The sequence below is a fragment of the Zootoca vivipara genome, chromosome 7 (genome assembly GCF_963506605.1).
Source record: "Zootoca vivipara chromosome 7, rZooViv1.1, whole genome shotgun sequence".
Classification (NCBI taxonomy): domain Eukaryota; kingdom Metazoa; phylum Chordata; class Lepidosauria; order Squamata; family Lacertidae; genus Zootoca; species Zootoca vivipara.
The window spans coordinates 69,307,273-69,326,708 of NC_083282.1; the positions used below are offsets into that span (position 1 = coordinate 69,307,273).

A 19,436-nucleotide genomic window follows, 5' to 3' on the forward strand; every position below is an offset into this window, starting at 1 on the left:
AATGCAAAGAGGCCTCAAAATGTCATCATCTTTAAAGAAATTGTTTGTAACAGTCCCTCCTTATGACACATCTTGGCCATGTTTTGACATTTTGCTAAGTGAGACAGATTCACACTCACAGCTAAGTCTCTTTCTAGACATCTAAGGTGGGGTGTTGAGAGAAGTCCATTAGCACAGACTTCTCGGTGATGTTCCAAATGAAATCAGTGGAAAAGCACACCCACCCAACCCAACTGTTGTCTGGAGAGACAAAATGAAGCAAGGATTGGGCTCCTAGTTTGCTGTGAATGTGGCCCCACCCCATCTGTGGGGGGAAAAAAGAATCTTTTGCTGTGAGTAAGAGGATTACGGGTGGAAAGAGAGACCTCTTGGCATCATACAGTACTTGACCAGCTGTTTCACAAACACTTAAAGTCACATGCCATTGCTAGCTTAGCTACGTGACAAAGTTTCATCAGCATCCAATAAGTGGTGATTAAAATCTTCGGCAGACCCCGTATTAATAGCAAGTCAGTTTCCAAGATTGTTTTAAACTTGTCATGCCTAGGAAACCAGCCCCTGATGGTGGACAAGATAAGATTTGAAACCACTGCTGGCTGGATCTTAACATCAAATGTGGTGCTCATAATGCCAATCGCAGGTTCAATCCCTGTATGGAACAGCTGCATATTCCTGCATTGCAAGGGGTCAAACTAGATGATCCTCAGGGTCCCTTCCAACTCCACAATTCTATGATTCTCCCAAGTACATGAGGAGGAGTCATTATATATACCCCTTTAGGATATCACTACAATCAAACAATCCCATTTAGATATATTCATACTAGGGTATGGAAAAGAAGCATTTCTACCCCACACTGAAACAGAAAGTGCCTAGCAATGTGGCATAAAGGGAATACAGTGGCACCTATGGTTACAAACTTAATCCGTTCCGGAGGTCCGTTCATAACCGGAAACCGCTTGTAACATGAGGTGCACTTTCGCTAATGGCGCCTCCCTCTGCTGCTGCACCGCTGGAGTGCAACTTCCGCTCGCATCCCGGGGCAAAGTTCACAACAAGGGGCATCTACTTCCAGGTTAGTGGAGCGCGTAACCTGAAGCATTCATTAAGGGGATGGTATGTAACACGAGGTACCACTGTAGAGGAGAAAGACTCCTCCATAATACTTAACTTTGGCTGGATTGCACTCTATATGATTTTTGAGTCAAATCATTCTCTGCAGTGCTGATACAGAAATAGAATATAAAATATAGATGATAGATAGATAGATACCAGTAGGTCAACTTCTAAATGCTTACGTTAATTGAAACCAGATCCAAATCCCCCATTCAGTGCGTATGGAAAAACCCAGCCACTGCTTCTTTGAAGCAACACCGACCTGGAAATTTATGTTGTGCTCAAAACTCTCTTTACAATGTTCATCACACTCTAGCCAAGCCAGGTCTGGCCACCCCCCCCCCAGTTCCCGCTCCAGCCCAATATGGTCAGACTTACTGTTGCTGGGAAGCGTCCGACTGCCACTGATGCTGTTGGCTGGGGGTGGAGAGAGAGACCGCACTGAGATGGTGTCCTCCTCTTGGGAGCAGCCTGCCTGGATTGCTCGGAGGTAGCTGTGGCTCCGGGAGCGAAAGTAACTGGGAAGAGGCAGGTCCAGGACTTCTACAGTGGCCGATTCTGCTTCACTGTAGGCTGATTCGCACATCCCCTCATATTGGTCGTTCAGCTCTGGTTCCCTCTCCTGCAAGAACAAAGCTGGTCATTCTCCTGCCGAAAGAACTTCCCAGATATGATCTCATGGGTTCCCCTCCTTTTTCGCTTGAATGCATTTATTGTGTTGGTAAAATGTATGAATTTATAAGTGAGTATGGGGAATGAAGTGGTTGAAGGCTCTTTTCTTCAATTCAGAAATGGGGAACATGTGGCCCTCTAGATGTTGGTGGACAACATCTTCCATTATCCCTGGCCATTGGGCCCTGCCAGCAGGAGCCAGTGGGAGTTATTGTCCAACAAGATCTGCAGAGCCATAAGTTTGACACAGGTCCATTTTTTCTTGACTTCAAAGCAGGAGAAGCACAACTTGTAGCCGAGATAGTGACACAGGCCACCACCTCTGCTGCATTCTTGTTTGTGAGGTGCTTGTCTGTACCTGTGCTTTGGCATTGCCCACCAGGCAGCAGAAGAGCCAAGAGGTTCACCAAGCCTCTGATGGGTCACCACCATACATTGCTTCTGGGTTGTACTCAAGCTGGGCAAGGATGCTGTGATACTAGTTCAATGGTGATATAAAGTTATTTGAGATCCTCAAAGGGTGGGGACATGGAATCTCTGCGAATGAGGATGTTACAATGCCCAAGTAACCTCATGGAGAAAGAACCCAAAAGCGTATTAATCACTCTGTGATGTTCAACAACTCATAAACTTCCACTTATGCCCCCAAATCTAATAATCTATTCCCGGGTCATGTTTATAATTGGGAATAACTAATTCTATTCATTTCACCAAAGCCTATCCTATTTACATCCAGTTCTAGGCTAAAAGCTTCTTCTCAGATTATGCAGAGGAACACAGCATGTTTTCCATCCTATTCCAGCTGTTCCTACATAGCATTTGTCCTAAAGCCCTTCCAATATGATGCTGATGCTTTCTCATGTTTGTTAATAAAGCCCAGTTTTCGCCACTAACCTTGGTGTGGCTGATACCAGTTGAACAAGATATCCATATATTTAAACCTTCGTAGGGAATCAATGCACAACAAACAACAATTTAAACTGAAGCAGTAAGGGCCACTTGTTTTCTTAACCTAACCCAGTTTATTTTTTGTCCTCTTTCCTGATCCCTCCATACATGGCATAAATCTTGGGTTCCTTCTCTGATTTCCAAAGGTATCCTTCATATCTACTGATTTTGAGCCAGGTCAGACCTTGTCACAGGAAGATTTAGCTTGAGCCTCACTTCAGCACTGAAACAACAGGGAACATCTGCCTCCACCAATCCACCTCGGAATAAGATGAAGACTCTCTGCTACTTCACCCAGCTCATCCCAGTTTCTCTTACCTCATCTCAACAGGCAGCCCAACCTCAAATATTGTGCAATGGTCTCTAAAAGGCAGGACAACTATTCAAAAAGTTTGATGCCCAGTGAGCACGTTAAAGTGCAGGGGAAGAATCCTGCCTGGGACTTTGGAGAGCTGATGCCAGCCACTGCAGCAGCCAGTGTTTAGATAGCTGGATCCGTGGCCTGAATGTATAAGGTAACTTCATTTGTGCATGTAAGGGGCAGTAGAAGATTTGTCAGATGACGGTACCTGCTCTCCTTGTGTAAATATCTGTGGGATAAATGAGGGTTGTCCAAACATCTGGAAGAAAGAGTTGGAGAAGATTAAAGCGTGAGGGATGGGGATTTCACTGCTTCTGTACAGAAGCACTCAACAGGAATCACAGAGTGACAGTGGTGACCATGTAACAGTTTTGGTCCATGACATCCAAACCAAAGGCTCACGAGGAGGCTAACCAAGCACAGTGAAACAAAAATCAACACAACCAAAACAAACAAAAAGATCAGCCCCTGGTTACAGTGAACACTTTGACAAAAACTAATTTTAATATAAGGGTGATCAGCCAACCTTTCACAGTACAGCAAAAGCCTACTCTCCAGCTGCCATGAATAACACAAAATCTTGAAGTCCAAATAATAGGAATGGTCTGGGAACTGGAAAAGAGGTACAGAGCTCTACAATATTGGTAAAGGTAAAGGGACCCCTGACCATTAGGTCCAGTCGTGACCGACTCTGGGGTTGCGCGCTCATCTTGCATTATTGGCCGAGGGAGCCGGCGTATAGCTTCCAGGTCATGTGGCCAGCATGACAAAGCCACTTCTGGCAAACCAGAGCAGCACATGGAAACGCCGTTTACCTTCCCGCTGTAGCAGTTCCTATTTATCTACTTGCACTTTGACGTGCTTTCGAACTGCTAGGTTGGCAGGAGTACAATATTGGTACTTAGTTGGCAGTACAATATTGGTACTTAGTTTCTATTGCCCAGTCTGAGTCTTTACAGATCTCAGCATTCTAGATGCTCTTCTAACAAGATCATTCAAAAAATCATGAGCACAATTCCTACACCCAGAATTGCTGTGTTTGTATGTTGATTAGTTCTTCTCACCACCAAATAGACTGGTCCTCATCAAGCTACCACTGATACTAGTATTTTCAATTTAATCTACTAGGACACACATAGTGCAGGTATTATATTGATTGCTTTGTCAGACCCTTACCACCACATTATGAAGATCTAGTCAAGAAACAGCAAAACACCTGAATCCATTGTAGGCAAGATGCTCCTTTATCATAGCTATGATACCCTGTTTAATGATAAACAGGGCTCCTCACCTGAGTTATTTGTCTCAGCAAGGAGCACACTCCCCAACAGACTGGTTGCTGACAACACATTACATTTCTCTCATTCTTTTCCTTTCCATTCTACCGGCCATTCAGATCTGTATACCGGTAGAGTTAACCTACAAGTCTGTGGAGAATGATTATGCTAGTAAAGCATAATCTAAGTAGAAGAGCTTGGATTCAGAATTCTTAATAAAAGGCCTGCGCCTGTGTATATTTACTTTGGATGAACTTCTGCTGAGTTCAGTGGGACTTATTCCCAAAGACGTTTGCGTAGGGTTGGAGCCTTAGATGGGGTTGTACATACCACCTGGACTCAGCAGGAATAGCTAACTCTTAAGACTAGGTGCATGTGGCAGTTACTCTTCATTAAAATGGAATTGATGAAGTAGATTCCAGAACTTCTCGTTTCCCTCATGCTGGAAAAAAATATAGGAAATGTATTCGGAACAAAGGAAGTTCCTTTGCAATTTTCTTGGTGCTAAATTAATCAGATTGTGATAGGAAAATACACCCATTCTCATTTTTTCTTGTTGTGGAAAAACGGCCACATAAGCCATTTCTAAGTGCTTGCTAGAGAGATAACACCATTCAGAAATGAAAGCAGTTTGTGCATATGGTAGGAAATGAAAACCTTTTGAAAATTCAAAAATTAACATTTGGTTTAAAACGACAATCTAAGAACCTGCTTGCTTAAAATGGCAAAGGTTAATGTTAGTATTTTGTATAGATGCCTATCTCCTATCATATGCATATCCATTTTCATGTAATTTGGGTTTAAATGGCTCATGAGTAATTGTATTTCCTTCTTTCTCTTCAGGCATTAGCAGTATCACTAGGATGCAGCTTCTTTATGGAAAGCCCTGAAGAAATAAAATCTCACAGATTCCCTCACAGCAGGGATAAAATTCACAACGTTTCAACCACAGCAGAAACACATGACCATGAGCAAAATTTGAGGGCTGGGCTCATGCCGTAATGGTAGACTGACTCAGTGGTCAATTGTATCAATAGAGAATCATGTCATAGTGATCTCCTTTCAACAATGCTGGCAGATTTCAAACAAAAAAACCCCCACAAAACACTACTACAATTGTGAATCAGGGTTGGCTCTGGGTTTGAGAGGGTGGGCCTATGGATGGTATTCAACTACTTAGAGTAGACCCATTGAAATTAATGAATTGTAAATTAGTTATGTTTGTTAACTTCAGTGGGTGTACTATGAGTAGGGTTACCATTCAATGCCACCCTATGCTTTCGATATGCTTGTGCATTTTAATTACAGCACCCTGTTTTTGCTCTGGCTGTAAATTGCTGTGTGTATGTGTGTGTGGGGGTGATACAGAAATGTAACAAACCCAAACCTTTCTGCTACCTGAGCCTTAGAAGGATAATGTGCTTGCTACTCTTAAAGGAATGACTAAGGGAAGTAGTAATTTAGAGAAATGAGTTTGACGTTGTTGATTTGCAACATCCAACACACGGTTGCTGATTGTTTCTTACTGGACAAATATAATATAGCCTCTTTCCTGAGGATCTCAAACAGCTTCACAAAGTATTTTTTTTATAAAGGGGGAGACACCAGACAAATGGAAGGTACAGACAAATATCACAAAAGCAAATATTGTGCCCGTATTTGAATCTCACATGTGATCCATCCCTTGTGGTACAGAGTCAATGCTGGTCTTCCACTAAAATGTAATAATAACTTCTGCTTGGTGATGTGTTTACTCAGTATACATGAACACAGGATTTTGATGTCATTCTTGGTCATGTGAAGGTTTTGACCAGCTGGCTAAACCCACTTTTCAAAGACTTCACATACATACACACACACCAGACACAAAAGAAGACAAGGCTCCTGTGCTTTGAAGAGCTGCCTAGAAGAGGGATATCTGCTCCCCCCAGCACCTGCTGGGACCCCCCCCCCTTCTACACAACTATGAAAGGTGCAGGCCCCTCTTTTTCACTTAATCACCCCAGTCACTCTTTCAACATGTGTTCAAGTAGTATAAGGCTAATCGCCATGCCACAAGATCCAGCCCTTGGTGCTAATGATTCTAGAACAGCTAAAGAGTGTGTGGGATAGCCCTTTGTGTGTGAAAGAAAGATGTGCAGCATGTATGCATGTGTGTGAGAGATGTGGGTGTAGTGTTCATGCAAGTGTGTGAGGGAGTGTGGAGTAGCGCCATCCACTGCCAGCTTTGACCTCACCTACTTTAGTTTTGTTCCCACGCGGACAAATTCAGGAAGTTACCTGAAATATACTCGGAGTCGAGAATGAATTTCATGCTCTTTATTTGGCTTGTACCAGTAGTAGCAATAGAAGTAGAGGAAGAGAAGAATGGCTCTTTCCCCAAAATGTCTGCTTATATACATTCTTTACACAATGGGCCTTGCGTGATTGGCTACTTCAGGGCTGCACCTGTGGGTCAATTAGCTTGCGGATTGACTTCTGCCAGCAGCCTGATTGGCTGCTCCTGCAGGCCAATCTGGTTGCTGATTCACTTCCACCTGGAGCTGGATTTGGTGGCTCCTGCAGACCAATCAGCAGTACATAACATTACCATATGTCAACCAGTGGCTGTTAGCTGCAGGGAACCTCCGGCTTCAAGTGCCAGTTGCTGGGGGACAAGCAAACAGAAGGTGAGGGTTGTCACCTCCATACCTTGCTGGCTTCTTGGAGGCATCAGCTTGTCCATTGTCTGATCCTAGACACTAGATTAGATAGATCTTTATTCTGATCCAGCAAGGTTCATCTTATCATCCTATATACTAATAGTGAACTGATTCTCTCTGTGTAATCCTTATGCAGGCCAAACAGCACCATCCACACAAACACACACGTAATAGCCAGCTTGCGGAAACACCAAGGTTTGCAGAAGAAGCAGGGGGAACCCTAAAGGAAAGGGAAGGATCCCAAAACAACCCAATGAGGACTGAGTATGCTCAGTGGTCACAGAATGCTGAATATTTATTGGGAAAGATAGTCAGTAATAATAATAATAATAATAATAATAATAATAATAATAATAATAATAAATAATAATAATATGTATAAACAACACATATTGCCTTTGAACCTCTTCTGAGATATTTGTGCTCAAGTACTGTTTTTACAGCAATCGGAAGCAGAAGAGATTGACTTCACATTCTAGTCAATGTGGGTTCATATTTGAATTACAAATGTGGGAATCACAAAATTTGTTTTGAGCTGCAATGTGAGCAAATTAAAGCCACCTCCCCCATCTTACTGCTCCTTCCCCACTCTCAGGCTGGCCCTCCTTGGTGCTGTGAACTGCTGGCTCTTACCTGGTTGATGCAACTGGACTCATTAAGGTTGTCTGCGATCTGGTTGTATTCTTCCTCCCAGCTTGGGAACTTTGGAGGCAAAAGGATCTCCACCGAATCAAGGCGGTCCAGACTCCTGTGGAATGAGGACAGAGAGTCTGAGATGATGATCACATGAACACCAGGAGAGACAAAATCAGTTGTGGATCTTGGTGACAACCAGGTATTCCCAGAGCTCCCTGCACACTGCAGATTTGTCAGAGTTACCAACTAATGCATCTCAAGCCTTGCCTAACGCAAATCATCCTCTGCTCTACTTAACACTAGGCTGTTTTAGAAGACATGGAAGCAAAAACAAATAGAGCATTTAAAGATTAATCAATACACTTCAGCCATGTGACATTAGGAAGGCACCCTCCCAAATCAGCCATCTAGGCCCTTCCGGCATGACCATTTTTGGTGCTATAAATACACATTTGTTGCAGACAGTCTGTAGGCAGATAGTCCCCCCCCCTTTTTTTGCTTGGTTATTGTAGTGTCCAGGCACTCAGAGTGCAATATTTAGGACAGTAAATCACTATGTATAATACAGTTGTGCAGGTCTATTAGAGGTTGTAATTAGTAATCAGCTCCTCCTCTTTCAACATATGGATGTTGTTGGTGAATGGTTTTGCTTTGTTTACCATTTCCCCTCAGATCTGCTCTTTTTTCATTGTCCTGCCCTTGTGCAAGAACAAGCATGTTGTCAAATGTTTAAAGGGGAACAAACAGCAGCACGGCCAATTAGCCAGAAGCAAGGCTATCCTTCCAGGATGTACCAACAGCATATTGTGCTACTGTCACCTAAACTCTTGGTTATGGAAATAAATCACACAATGGATTAAATGTACTTATGGAACCTGTGGGGGGGATTTTCTTCTGAAGCAAATAGCAGTGTCAAAGGAGCAATTTTGATCAGGACTGCAGCATGAGAGACAATAGTTAATCCCCCCCTTCTCATCTCCCAATGCCAGTGGCTGCTACTGGTATTTTTTTTTTTAAGGAGGCTGGTGCATTAAGGCAATTGGGGGCAATATCCCACCAATTTCAGCTTGCCCATGGCCAGTCTCCACTTTCCTGCCTTCTTTTTTACAGCCAGTCAGAGGGTGGCGCTGTCTGCCACTGGCTCTGGCTCCAGTAAGTACCCATGGCCACCAGTCGTTGCTAAATACACATTTAACACTGCATCTTGCTTGGCCCTCAGTTGTCACAAGGAAAGGCTTACAAGAACAGACACACAAACTAGGCAGAAGAAGCAGCACAAAATGGCCACTGGGTGACAGCCACGCTCCACATACAGCCAGAGCACACCACATACATTGCTTGTACTTGTCAGTGCTGAAGAATGAAGCTCCAGGGGAGCTCTTGCTCTCTCAAACTCATTTTTGCTAAGCACATCTCCAAGACTCTAACAGGCTGCATTTAAAACAAAACTCATTGTCGTTGCTAGAAAACTGATAGCTGAGCAAATAATGGCAGGGCCGTAGCTTGGTGGTGCAGTGCATGCTCCAACTGCAGACAGTCTCAACTTCTGTCCCGAGCCTTTCCATGCAGGTGTGGGAAAGACTGTAACTATTTATTTACTTGCATTGGTATGCTTTGAAATTCTGGAGAGTGCTGCTAGTCACTGCCCATTGTTCCCCAACCTACTGCCCTCCTGATATTTTGGGTTATAGCAGGGCCAAGAGTCAGAGATGACAGTTCAGAACATTCTGAAGGCACCAGGCTGGGGAAGGGGATTTTGGGATATATAGACCAATGACCCATCTCTTTGCAAGGCCGATTTATGACAATTGTTCACTACCTAATAAGTGTGCTTAGGACTGAAGTGTTTACATTATTATTGTTATTATTATTAGTGTGATCCTAAACACATGTGGCACTGTGGTCTAAAACCACTGAGCCTCTTGGGTTTGCCGATCAGAAGGTTGGCGGTTCGAATCTGCGCGACAGAGTGAGCTCCCGTTGCTCTGTCCCAGCTTCTGTCAACCTAGCAGTTCGAAAGCATACCAATGCAAGTAAATAAATAGTTACAGCTGTGGCGGGAAGGTAAACAACGTTTCCATATGCTCTGGGTTCCGTCATGGTGTTCTGTTGCACCAGAAGTGGTTTAGTTATGCTGGCCACATGATCTGGAAAGCTGTCTGTGGACAAACGCCGGCTCCCTTGGCCTGAAAGTGAGATGAGTGCTGCAATCCCATAGTCGACTTTGACTGGACTTAACTATCCAGGGGTCCTTTACCTTTACCTATCATTATTAGTGTGATCCTAAACATGTTTATCCAGAAGTATTTTATTTATTTAGTATTGGCCTATTTGCCCAATCCTCTAGGTCAGGCATCCCCAAACTGCGGCCCTCCAGATGTTTTGGCCTACAACTCCCATGATGCCTAGCTAACAGGACCAGTGGTCAGGGATGATGGGAATTGTAGTCCAAAAATATCTGGAGGGACGAATTTTGGGGATGCCTGCTCTAGGTGATACACGACACAAATCAAGCAATCAAATAAACTATTAAATTGGAAGAAATAAAATCAACACACACACACACACCACAAAGAGAGAGAGAGAGAGAGAGAGGGTGGGGAGTGGGGGAGAGACAATAATCCCATGTGACAAAAATAGAATGCCATGGTCACAGTAGAGACTAAACTAATAATATGAGATTTAAGAGATAATAATAATAATAATAATAATAATAATAATAATAATAATAATAATAATACAGTGTTTAAAAAGCCAGGGTGAACTTAAAGGTTTCTGCTTATGCCCAGGTACTTGTGTATTGGATTGCAACTACGGTATAAACACATTGTATATGTCATTGCCAGATCTAACTCAGTCAATCTACCATTGTTCTTTTCAAGGAAGCTTTTTGACTCCTTAGGCTTTTGAAACCAAAAGGAAAAAAAGGATTGAATGGCCAGAATTATTGGCTTTTTTGTGAATGGCAGGACTCTTATGCGCACACAGACCTCCATACATGTAGGTGTTGCCCTATCAATTTAGAACTGATAGCTATAGAATTGATACCTTTATCAATTGATACCTTTATCAGTACCATTAGTCAAAGTGAGCCGGAAAAGTTTTAGGAAAGGCCAGGGCAACCAAAACAAACAAGGGGATGGAGTGACTACCCTGTGAGGAAAGGCTGCAGCATCTGAGATGTTTCAGATTGGAGAAGAGGCAAGGGCTCATCCAGACCTCCCTTGGTGCTGTGATTTCCAGGCATGGGTCTGAGTGGTTCTTCTTTAGTCCCTGCCACTTTCCCTTGGAATACCCACTGTTTTCCGCTGAATCTGAACAAACATAAATCCACTGAAAACCCACCTGCCGTTCATTCCGATTCAGCAGTAAACAGTGGCTTTTCCTGGGGAAAGTGGAGGGACAAAATAAAAACCACTCAAACTTGTGCCTGGTAATCACGACACAAACAGAATCCGGATGAGCCTTTGAGGTGACATGATAGAAGTTTATCAAATAATACATGGCATGGCGAAGTGGATGGAGAAAAGTTTTTCTTCTTTCCTAACATGGGAACATATGGACATCTGAATGCTGGAAGATTCAGGACAGATAAAATAAAATACTTCTCCATGCAGCACACAGTTAAGCTATGGAACTCATTCCCCCAAGATGCAGTGACGGCCACTGACTTGGATGACTTTAAAAGAGGATTAGACAAATTAATGGAGGAGAAGACTATCAATGGCTACTAACCACAATGGTTATATTCTATCTCCTCTGTCAAAGGAAGCATGCCTCTTAATGCCAGCTGCTAGGAATCAGAAGTGGGGACAGTGCTGTTGTGTTCAGGTCCTGCTTTCAGGCTTCCCAGAGGGATCTGGCTGGCCACTGTGAGAGCAGGATGCTGGACTGGTCAGTCCTTTTCCCTGATCCAGCAGCTTCTTTTTATGTTCTTATGCCCCCCCCAAAGTTGCATTTATCAAAGCCCGTCAGTCTGTGTACATAGAACCTTAAGTACTTTTCTCAATTTAGTTAATGTATTTGTAATTTTATAAACATCCATTCCCACAACAACCTGGGCAACATGGTTCTAAATCCTCTTTGTGCCGGTCTCTTGGCAGCTTGAACTGCGCTTCACAAAACCAGTAGTGTACTTAAAATGCAGAAACAACATTTATTTCTCAGTGGCCAGCAGATGGCACTAGGTCTTGCATTTTTACAAACTAGCAAGACAGGTGACTTCCTTTATTGGCCATTTACTAAAGCGATCAACAATTCTGCTGGAGCCTTGGCTACTACATTTTAGCGTATGCAGGTTCTTTTTGAACTGAGATCCCCTCTGCCCTCTCAGGGGTGAATGACTAGGGTACAGACAGGAGAAAGGTGGGAAGGAAAGTGTAGGACTTTAGAGCTCTTCTATTAATCTACATGGAGAATAAAGTGCAGTTGAAGTCACCTTCCAGTCCAACCCTCAATGGGCAGGAAACTGTCAACAAGGGCCAGTTTGCATGAAGGAGATGTTCACAGGGATGCAGGTGAAATAAAACATTGGAAATAGGAGGGGCAATAAAGCTGTCTTAAAGATTACTTATACTAGTCTCCATGCTGACTGCAGGGCATGGAAACTTGTAGAATTCTATATATACGGGTTGTTGGAAACCAAAGGAAGGGAGAGCGCTCTTGTGCTTGAGTCCTGTTTGCCGCCTTTCCACGGGCATCTGGCCTGATCTAGTAGGTTCTTCTTATGTTTTTATGATGCCATTTTACACATTACAGCTGTGCTGGGAATCACCAGCCACATGGAGGCTGTTTCCAGGACCTCCCATGTGGTGAATATAACTTATAGACTGCCTCTCGGTTTGTTTATTTTTGTCTGAGGTCTTGCAATCCCTCCGTCCTAGCAGGGAGCAAGCACACCTCAACATCTTGTTCTAATAATTTTGTGGAAGTTCCACCTCAACATCTTTTGCACCCTCATCCTTCTAATCATGACCAGGAAAATCAGCTGTGAAATGGTGCTCATCTCAGCCCTAGCTTAAGTGTACAAATGCACTTTAATGAAAGGTTCTGCGGGAGCCACTATCAGGTACTAAATATGTGAATGGAACAATATATAATGTGAAAAGCTTGGTCCTTAGGGTTGTGAACAAATGAGTCACAATTCTAGGTCGGCTTCAGAATACAGTGGTACCTCTACTTACAAATTTAATGCGTTCCGAATGCATTAAAGTAGAGGTACCACTGTACTATTCGTGTGATAATACCATTCTATCACCCACCGGTTTCAAATGGCCATATTGTCTCCATCTTCCCTACAGCCCTTTAAGCATTCCTGAGAAGGAAGAAGATGGATGTAGCTCATACTATATTTCATTGATTTGGATTGAATTGTGATAAACCTATATATATATATATATATATATATATATATATATATAACCCCCAAAACTAATCAAACTCATTACATATGTTAACTGACTCACCAATGCCAGGATTTCTGTACTATCAACAACTGTTTTTGTGAATGAACACCATTAACAATACAATTATCACCGCCTCTGTTCCTTCTGCATTTATTTTCCTCTGAGCCCACTGTTTAATCTCAGCTCTACCCTCCACCATGTGCCTGTAACCCAGTAATAACCCGTCATGCGTCTGACAAACTGAACAGTGAAATCTAGGGATGCCACAATAGATGCCAGTCTTTAAGGCACCTGAGCCATTGCCACCATGCCAAAGATGCAGGTATTCACAGAGCACCAGGTAGCACTGAAATAAGAAGGCAGTACCTGTGGGTGGTGCTCTGCTCGCTCAGTGACTGTTGAGTGGCCTTGAGGTAACTCTGCCTCCGTGCTGCAGTTTTGGGGGATGGCTTGGGGCTGGTTTCCGAGTCTTCGCTGTCATCGTCCCCCATGGCTTTGATATAACTCCCACTCCGCATGCGCCGGCATGGGATTTCATTGTCCTTGTCCCTAGTCAAGGTATTATTCCAGTCTCCCTGAGGCACCTGCAAAAGCAACAGAACACAGACATAGCATTTGGTAAGGAAAGGAAAAAAAGTGGGCGATGGAGGGGCCGTTTGGAGATCTACAGAAGAGCAGGTCATCAACTCATCCAGTCCAGCCTCCTGTACCTATTTAACAGTGACAGGTTCCTGGCGAGCCGGACTGATGCAGGTAGGGAAGCCTTTGTAAACAACATGCATGTTACTACTAATGCTAAATGGAGTATGCACAAAGCAATTCCTTCTTGGTCAGCTTAGGCTGTGAAGCCTGACTTTTAGTCACCTCTTAGCCTATATTATCTGTCTTAACCTTTATAATGCCAGCTGTTAGTTAGTTAATCCTTAGCCTTGGCACGAAGTACTTGAAGTGAAGCATTTTGTGTTTTTGTTTTGACTGATCCTAAAGTCTCTGGTCCGAGATGCAATGACAGAGCTGCCTTTCCTAGCACATGGTCAAGGGGGAGAAAAGGAGTTTTATTTTCCCATCATGTGCTAGCTAGCAAATGCCATCCTTGCTATATGTCCCTGCTGACCTGACCAAAGGCTGATAAGAGACAAAAGCAAAGAGAAGGAAAATGCATTGTTTGAGGGGTTGCAGTTTTCCATCCATTTACCTGGGAACAAAAAATATTGAACTTAGCAGGACTTATATCTGAGTAGACATGTAAAGCATTGTGCTGGAAGTGTCCAAATGATTTTTTCTTTTCTAATGTTTTTCCAGTGCATAATAATGACCTTGTCCTCCCCCCCTGCTTTTAAACAGATTAAGAAGAGTTGTGCTGTATTGGACTAGGCATCCATCTCATCTGGCATGTTAGAAATGCAGAAAGCTGCCCTGCCATCTTTCTTTTTTTAAAAATATTTTTTATTAATTTTTATAGAAACAAGACAAACAAAACACACAAAATAAATTCTGTCCCTTCATTTTCCCTCCACCCCCAAGACCACTTTTGCCACCAGTGATACCCATGGGCATTGGAAAACAAAGGGGTCCTTTTAAAGCTGGGTTTGGCCTCCCCCCTCCCTCCTCCACCCTCATCCCCCCCCTGCCACTGAGAGGACAGAAGCGGAGGATCTCTGAGGTTTGGTTTTTCCCCCAGCTAATTCTTCAACATACCAATTTACTTAACAATAAAACAACAAATAGAAAAATAAAAATAAAAAAGAAAAAACAAGAAAAAAGAAAAAATATAAATTCCCAAATCTTATTTTCTTAACAATTTGTTTGTGGCTTCCTCGATTCTCTTCCTCCTGGTTTCCCTAACTTCTTTAATTGATTATGGCGGATTTTCTATTCTAATTCAAAATCTTATTCTTATCATATTAACTTAGTCCTTCTCCTTCTTCATGCTGCTCCTCCTCCGAGTCCCCTCCTGCCACTAGGGTAACCCGAGGGGCTCAGCACTCTAAAGGTTCCATTTTTGTGTCTGGGTTTCCTTCTACCCCTCCCCCTCTCCTCAGAGCACCCCCTGCCACTGGGTGCAAAGAGTAAAGAGAGGGAGACAGGCAGCTCTCTACCCAAACACCTCTCTAAACACAAAAAATATTAAAAACAAACTCTAAAATATTTCCTCAACCATTCTTCTAATCCCTCCAGAAAACTCCTAACCCTAAACTTTTAAAACACTCTCCTTCCCCCCTCCCAATGTCTTTTCCCCCAATTGGATCAACATTTCCTCTAACAAGCCAAGATTTCAGAAACCGTTATTACCATCCAAAAAAAACCTTTAACTAAAGTTTTCACCCCACACCAGTTCTTTCCCACTTCCAGTTCCAGGCCTTTGTTCCCCCCTCTCCCTGCCTATCCCTTCCTTCACTACCGCCTCTCCACATTTCAGTCCCTCCAGAGTCCTCATTTCCATCAATCTTCACTTCACTTTGCTTCTCCTTGTCGGCCTCGTCTCCTTGTTTAAATCTTTGTTTTTCATCGTCCAACACATATTTTTTTTTGAACCAAATCAGTCTCCAAATTATCATCAAATTGTTGCTCCTCACACACAGTCTCAAAATCAAAATTGTCCTCTAAATCTTGATCTTGCACCTCAATCTCCTTTGCTGTTGGATTCAAATGTTGCCGTTCCTTGTAAATATCTTCCCATATTTGTAGATAGTTCAGCACAGCCTCCTGGAAGGCTCGAGAAAACTTTGTTTTCATACTTCACTTAACCACAGGCAAACAAGAGATAAGGGCCAAAGGGTACTGGAAAATTCCTCTCTACCACGTTGTCGGCTCCATCTTGTCTTTCTATGGCTGCATTCACATGCATTCAACATTTCCCTGAACTGTTAATTTCCACATTATACTGTATTTGAGCTTTCATATGACATACAATGCACTTCCAGAAAACTAATGGAAATTAGTACACGTTTAGTCCTCATTTCAGATATTATTATTATTATTCCAGCAAAATTCCATTTGTAGCTCCCTTAACCTGGAAAATCACTGGAGTAAAGTGATGAAATTTGGGGCAATATACCCACATATGGTTCTTTCACATTGTTGTCATGTGTTAATGGCGGGGGAACAGAAATACACAGGTGCAGAAAGAGTAGGGGAACAATGACATTGCCCAATGGTGTGAATGAAATTTAGCATGACATGCCACAGTTCCGTAACACAACTGATACTGCAGTATGAAAGGAACTTTAGAAAATGGAACAGAAGCACTAGCTTTATAATCAGAAAAAAACTAACACAATATTCCCCACATTTCAATGCACACTCTTTGTCCAACTAGCCCAGTTCACCAAATTCTAACCTCACTGCCTCCATACCCTACCCCTACCCTCTTCCAGTAAGAGGCACAGCTGCAACACTGCCCTCAAATTAAAAGAATGTCCTCTGTAAATCAGGACACACACATAAAACAATGACATTTATTTTTAAAAAGTTCAAAGAAACATAAATATGATTCTTTAAAATCTATTGCAGGGCACATGCCCATCCTGATCACATTGATCACAGATGAAAGTCGTATTCTTATATGATAAGGTTGGGGAACATGTGGCCCTACAGAGGTTGTTGGATGACAACTATCCTTCCTCACCTTGTTGGCTGACTGAGGGGAGCTGGAGCTTAACAGCATCCAAAGGGCCCCAGGCTCCTCACTCTTGACATATGAGATCTGTACAGTCTCAGCACGCAGAAAATATCATAAGGTTGCCTATTTGCATTCATTTCTTGTGCATCCTCCAGGGCCACCAACCATCTGCTTCTACAGAGGATGGGGAAAGTGGTAGCAAAAGAAGTCCATGATGGGCTTGTGGATGTTGCATTCTTCTGCCCTTGTAGAAAGCAAAAAGGCTCCAGTGACAGATCACCCTAATAAGACTCCTGTATCTTGTTCTCCTCAAACTACCGCTGGGGTGATTGGCTTTGACCTTTCCTAATGAAGGAGACACAAGCCTTCTGAAAGCACTTTACCACTAGCTGCCTTGGAGTCACGTCTGACTGGAGATTAGACCATTTTGGGGGGCGGTGGAGATTTTCGACCTGCCTTAGCTTCAACTTGTTAATTTCACACCGGGAGGAAGAAAAAAAAAAGAACTGCCTGCCTGGAGATGAAAAGCAGCACTCCCAAGTGACAGTACGCACTATGGCATGACCAATGTAAGGCTGGGGGAGGGAAAGCGCCGCCAGGTGTAATCAGGAATCATCTGAGACCAGAGAGAAGCAGGCAGAAGGAAACTGCCTGCTGCTAGCAGCCGAGTTGGAAGCTGCTTTTCACATTACACTTTTAGGTGAACACTCCCCAAATCTGAAATAAATAAGTGTAAAGTGTGAAGGAGAGAGCCCCATGCTTAGGAAACACGTGCATTTGTTTCCAGAGGGGTAGCCGTCTTAGGCTGTGTACACATTACCAGATGAACATGCAGCAAGGTTGAGTTTTTTCTCTCCATTAGAATCAAAGCTGGTTCGAGGGGAAAATGCAGCAAAATCTGGCAATTCATAGGAAACAACAGGATGAATACATGATGGATGTGGATTGTGGTTAACATTGTGTGGATGCTGTTTTTCAAAGTAGTGGCAGGAGTGCACTGGACCCAGAGTAAGCAGGATGCTCCATTGTCAAACAGCTCTCATCATCAGAAAGTCATTTTGACCAAACATTAGGAAAGGAGAGCATATGGATGTTCTTTCTTTCTTTCTTTCTTTCTTTCTTTCTTTCTTTCTTTCTTTCTTTCTTTCTCTCTCTCTCTCTCTCTCTCTCTCTCTCTCTCTCTCTCTCTCTCTCTTTCCTTTTTCTTCCCCTCACTTTTTCACGTCTAATTTTACCCTGTGCGGAAAGGAGCTGGGGCACTAGACTTTCCCACTATGGTGAGATGTATTTCTGCTTCAGTCTTAGTAATTATTTCTAAACTTGCACCTTTAAATATACCGTAAATTAGCATGTGCTAATCTGTCTCCTCCCCCCCCCAGTGATACATTTCCTCTTTGTTGCTGATGTGTCTATAACCATCATAAGTGGTCTTCCATGCTTCCAAACCATGTTTCTGAAGGGCTTTTCTGAACTGAATGTGTGACTTTGCTTTCTAGGAATGCATGTAACATATATGTATGTACATATATTTAAGTGTGTGTGTGCGTGCGTGTGCACATGTGCATAGACTTTGCAGAGTCTCCGAAAGAGCAAAATTATGTCATAAACTTTGTCATTGCTATCAGGAGGAGAAAAATTCAACAACCATTCCTTTCTCACAGTACTCTCTGATGTTCTTTACCAATTAGGCACAGTTCCTGATGGATGAAGAGGGAAGAAACTGTCTTGCTTGACTGGGAAGTCAAGGAAGAAGCGACGAAAGAGGTCATGATAAAATGGGCCCAAGACATTGGCCGCAACATAATGCTTGACGAGTGGGAAGCCCTCTGGAAGAACAATATGAGATTTACAGTGTCGTACTCCATTAAAGAAAATATGTTTAAAATGTTTTACCGCTGGTACCTGACACCTGCCAAGCTCTCCAAAATGTATAAGAGTATATCGGATCGATGTTGGAGGTGTGGGGAAGTAAGAGGGGACTTTATGCATATGTGGTGGAGATGTCGGATGATTAAAGACTTTTGGAATACAGTATATGAAGAAATGAAAAAAAAACTTAGGCTAAACTTTCAAAAAAAGCCAGAAGCTTTTTTGTTGGGAATTCTGAACAAGGATATACCGGTTAAGTATAAGGAGATTTTTTTATATGCCTCAGCAGCCGCTCGGCTGCTAATTGCGGGCAGGTGGAAAGGGGACACTGTCCCAACCATTAATGAGTGGCAAAATAAATTGTCAGATATGGTAAACCTGGCCCAACTAACAGACAATCTAAGGGGAACCACCAAACAGTCGTTTGCACAAAAATGGGATGTGTTTAGGAGATATATACAAGAGAAAAATAATTATAACGTATTATCCATGGCAGCCATAGAATGACCGGCTTTGTATTAGAGAGTATAAGAGTTATGGGTATGATTGGATTCATTGTGGTACAAAAGAAATTATAAGAAGATGAAGAGGAAAGTATGTACTTTGCAAAAAAAGATGAGAAGCACTACTGGAGGCGATGGGAAGTCAACATCACAATAATAGTATAAATGATTTTGTTATCTTTGTGTTTGAAGATTAATTGTCAGTTGAGTTAAGTTTTTCGGATTTATTGTAATATTTCTCTTAAAAATTTGATATGTTTGTTTTTGGACTAAACCTCAATAAAAATTTTAAAACGCAAAAAAAAAAGAGGGAAGAAACTGAGCT

At 42.7% G+C, this 19,436-nt stretch overlaps 1 protein-coding gene across 1 annotated transcript in view; it reads right to left on the bottom strand.

The window, feature by feature from the left end:
- The window catches only part of DLGAP4 (DLG associated protein 4), a 108,187-nt gene that overhangs the window by 70,813 nt on the left and 17,938 nt on the right, over positions 1-19,436 (bottom strand). Inside the window, exons 2-5 of the mRNA XM_035124315.2 lie at positions 13,484-13,701; positions 7,710-7,824; positions 3,301-3,356; positions 1,495-1,733 (exon numbers count right to left, since the gene is read on the bottom strand). Coding sequence (XP_034980206.2) covers positions 1,495-1,733; positions 3,301-3,356; positions 7,710-7,824; positions 13,484-13,701 — 628 coding nt within the window. The remainder of the gene's footprint in view (positions 1-1,494; positions 1,734-3,300; positions 3,357-7,709; positions 7,825-13,483; positions 13,702-19,436) is intronic.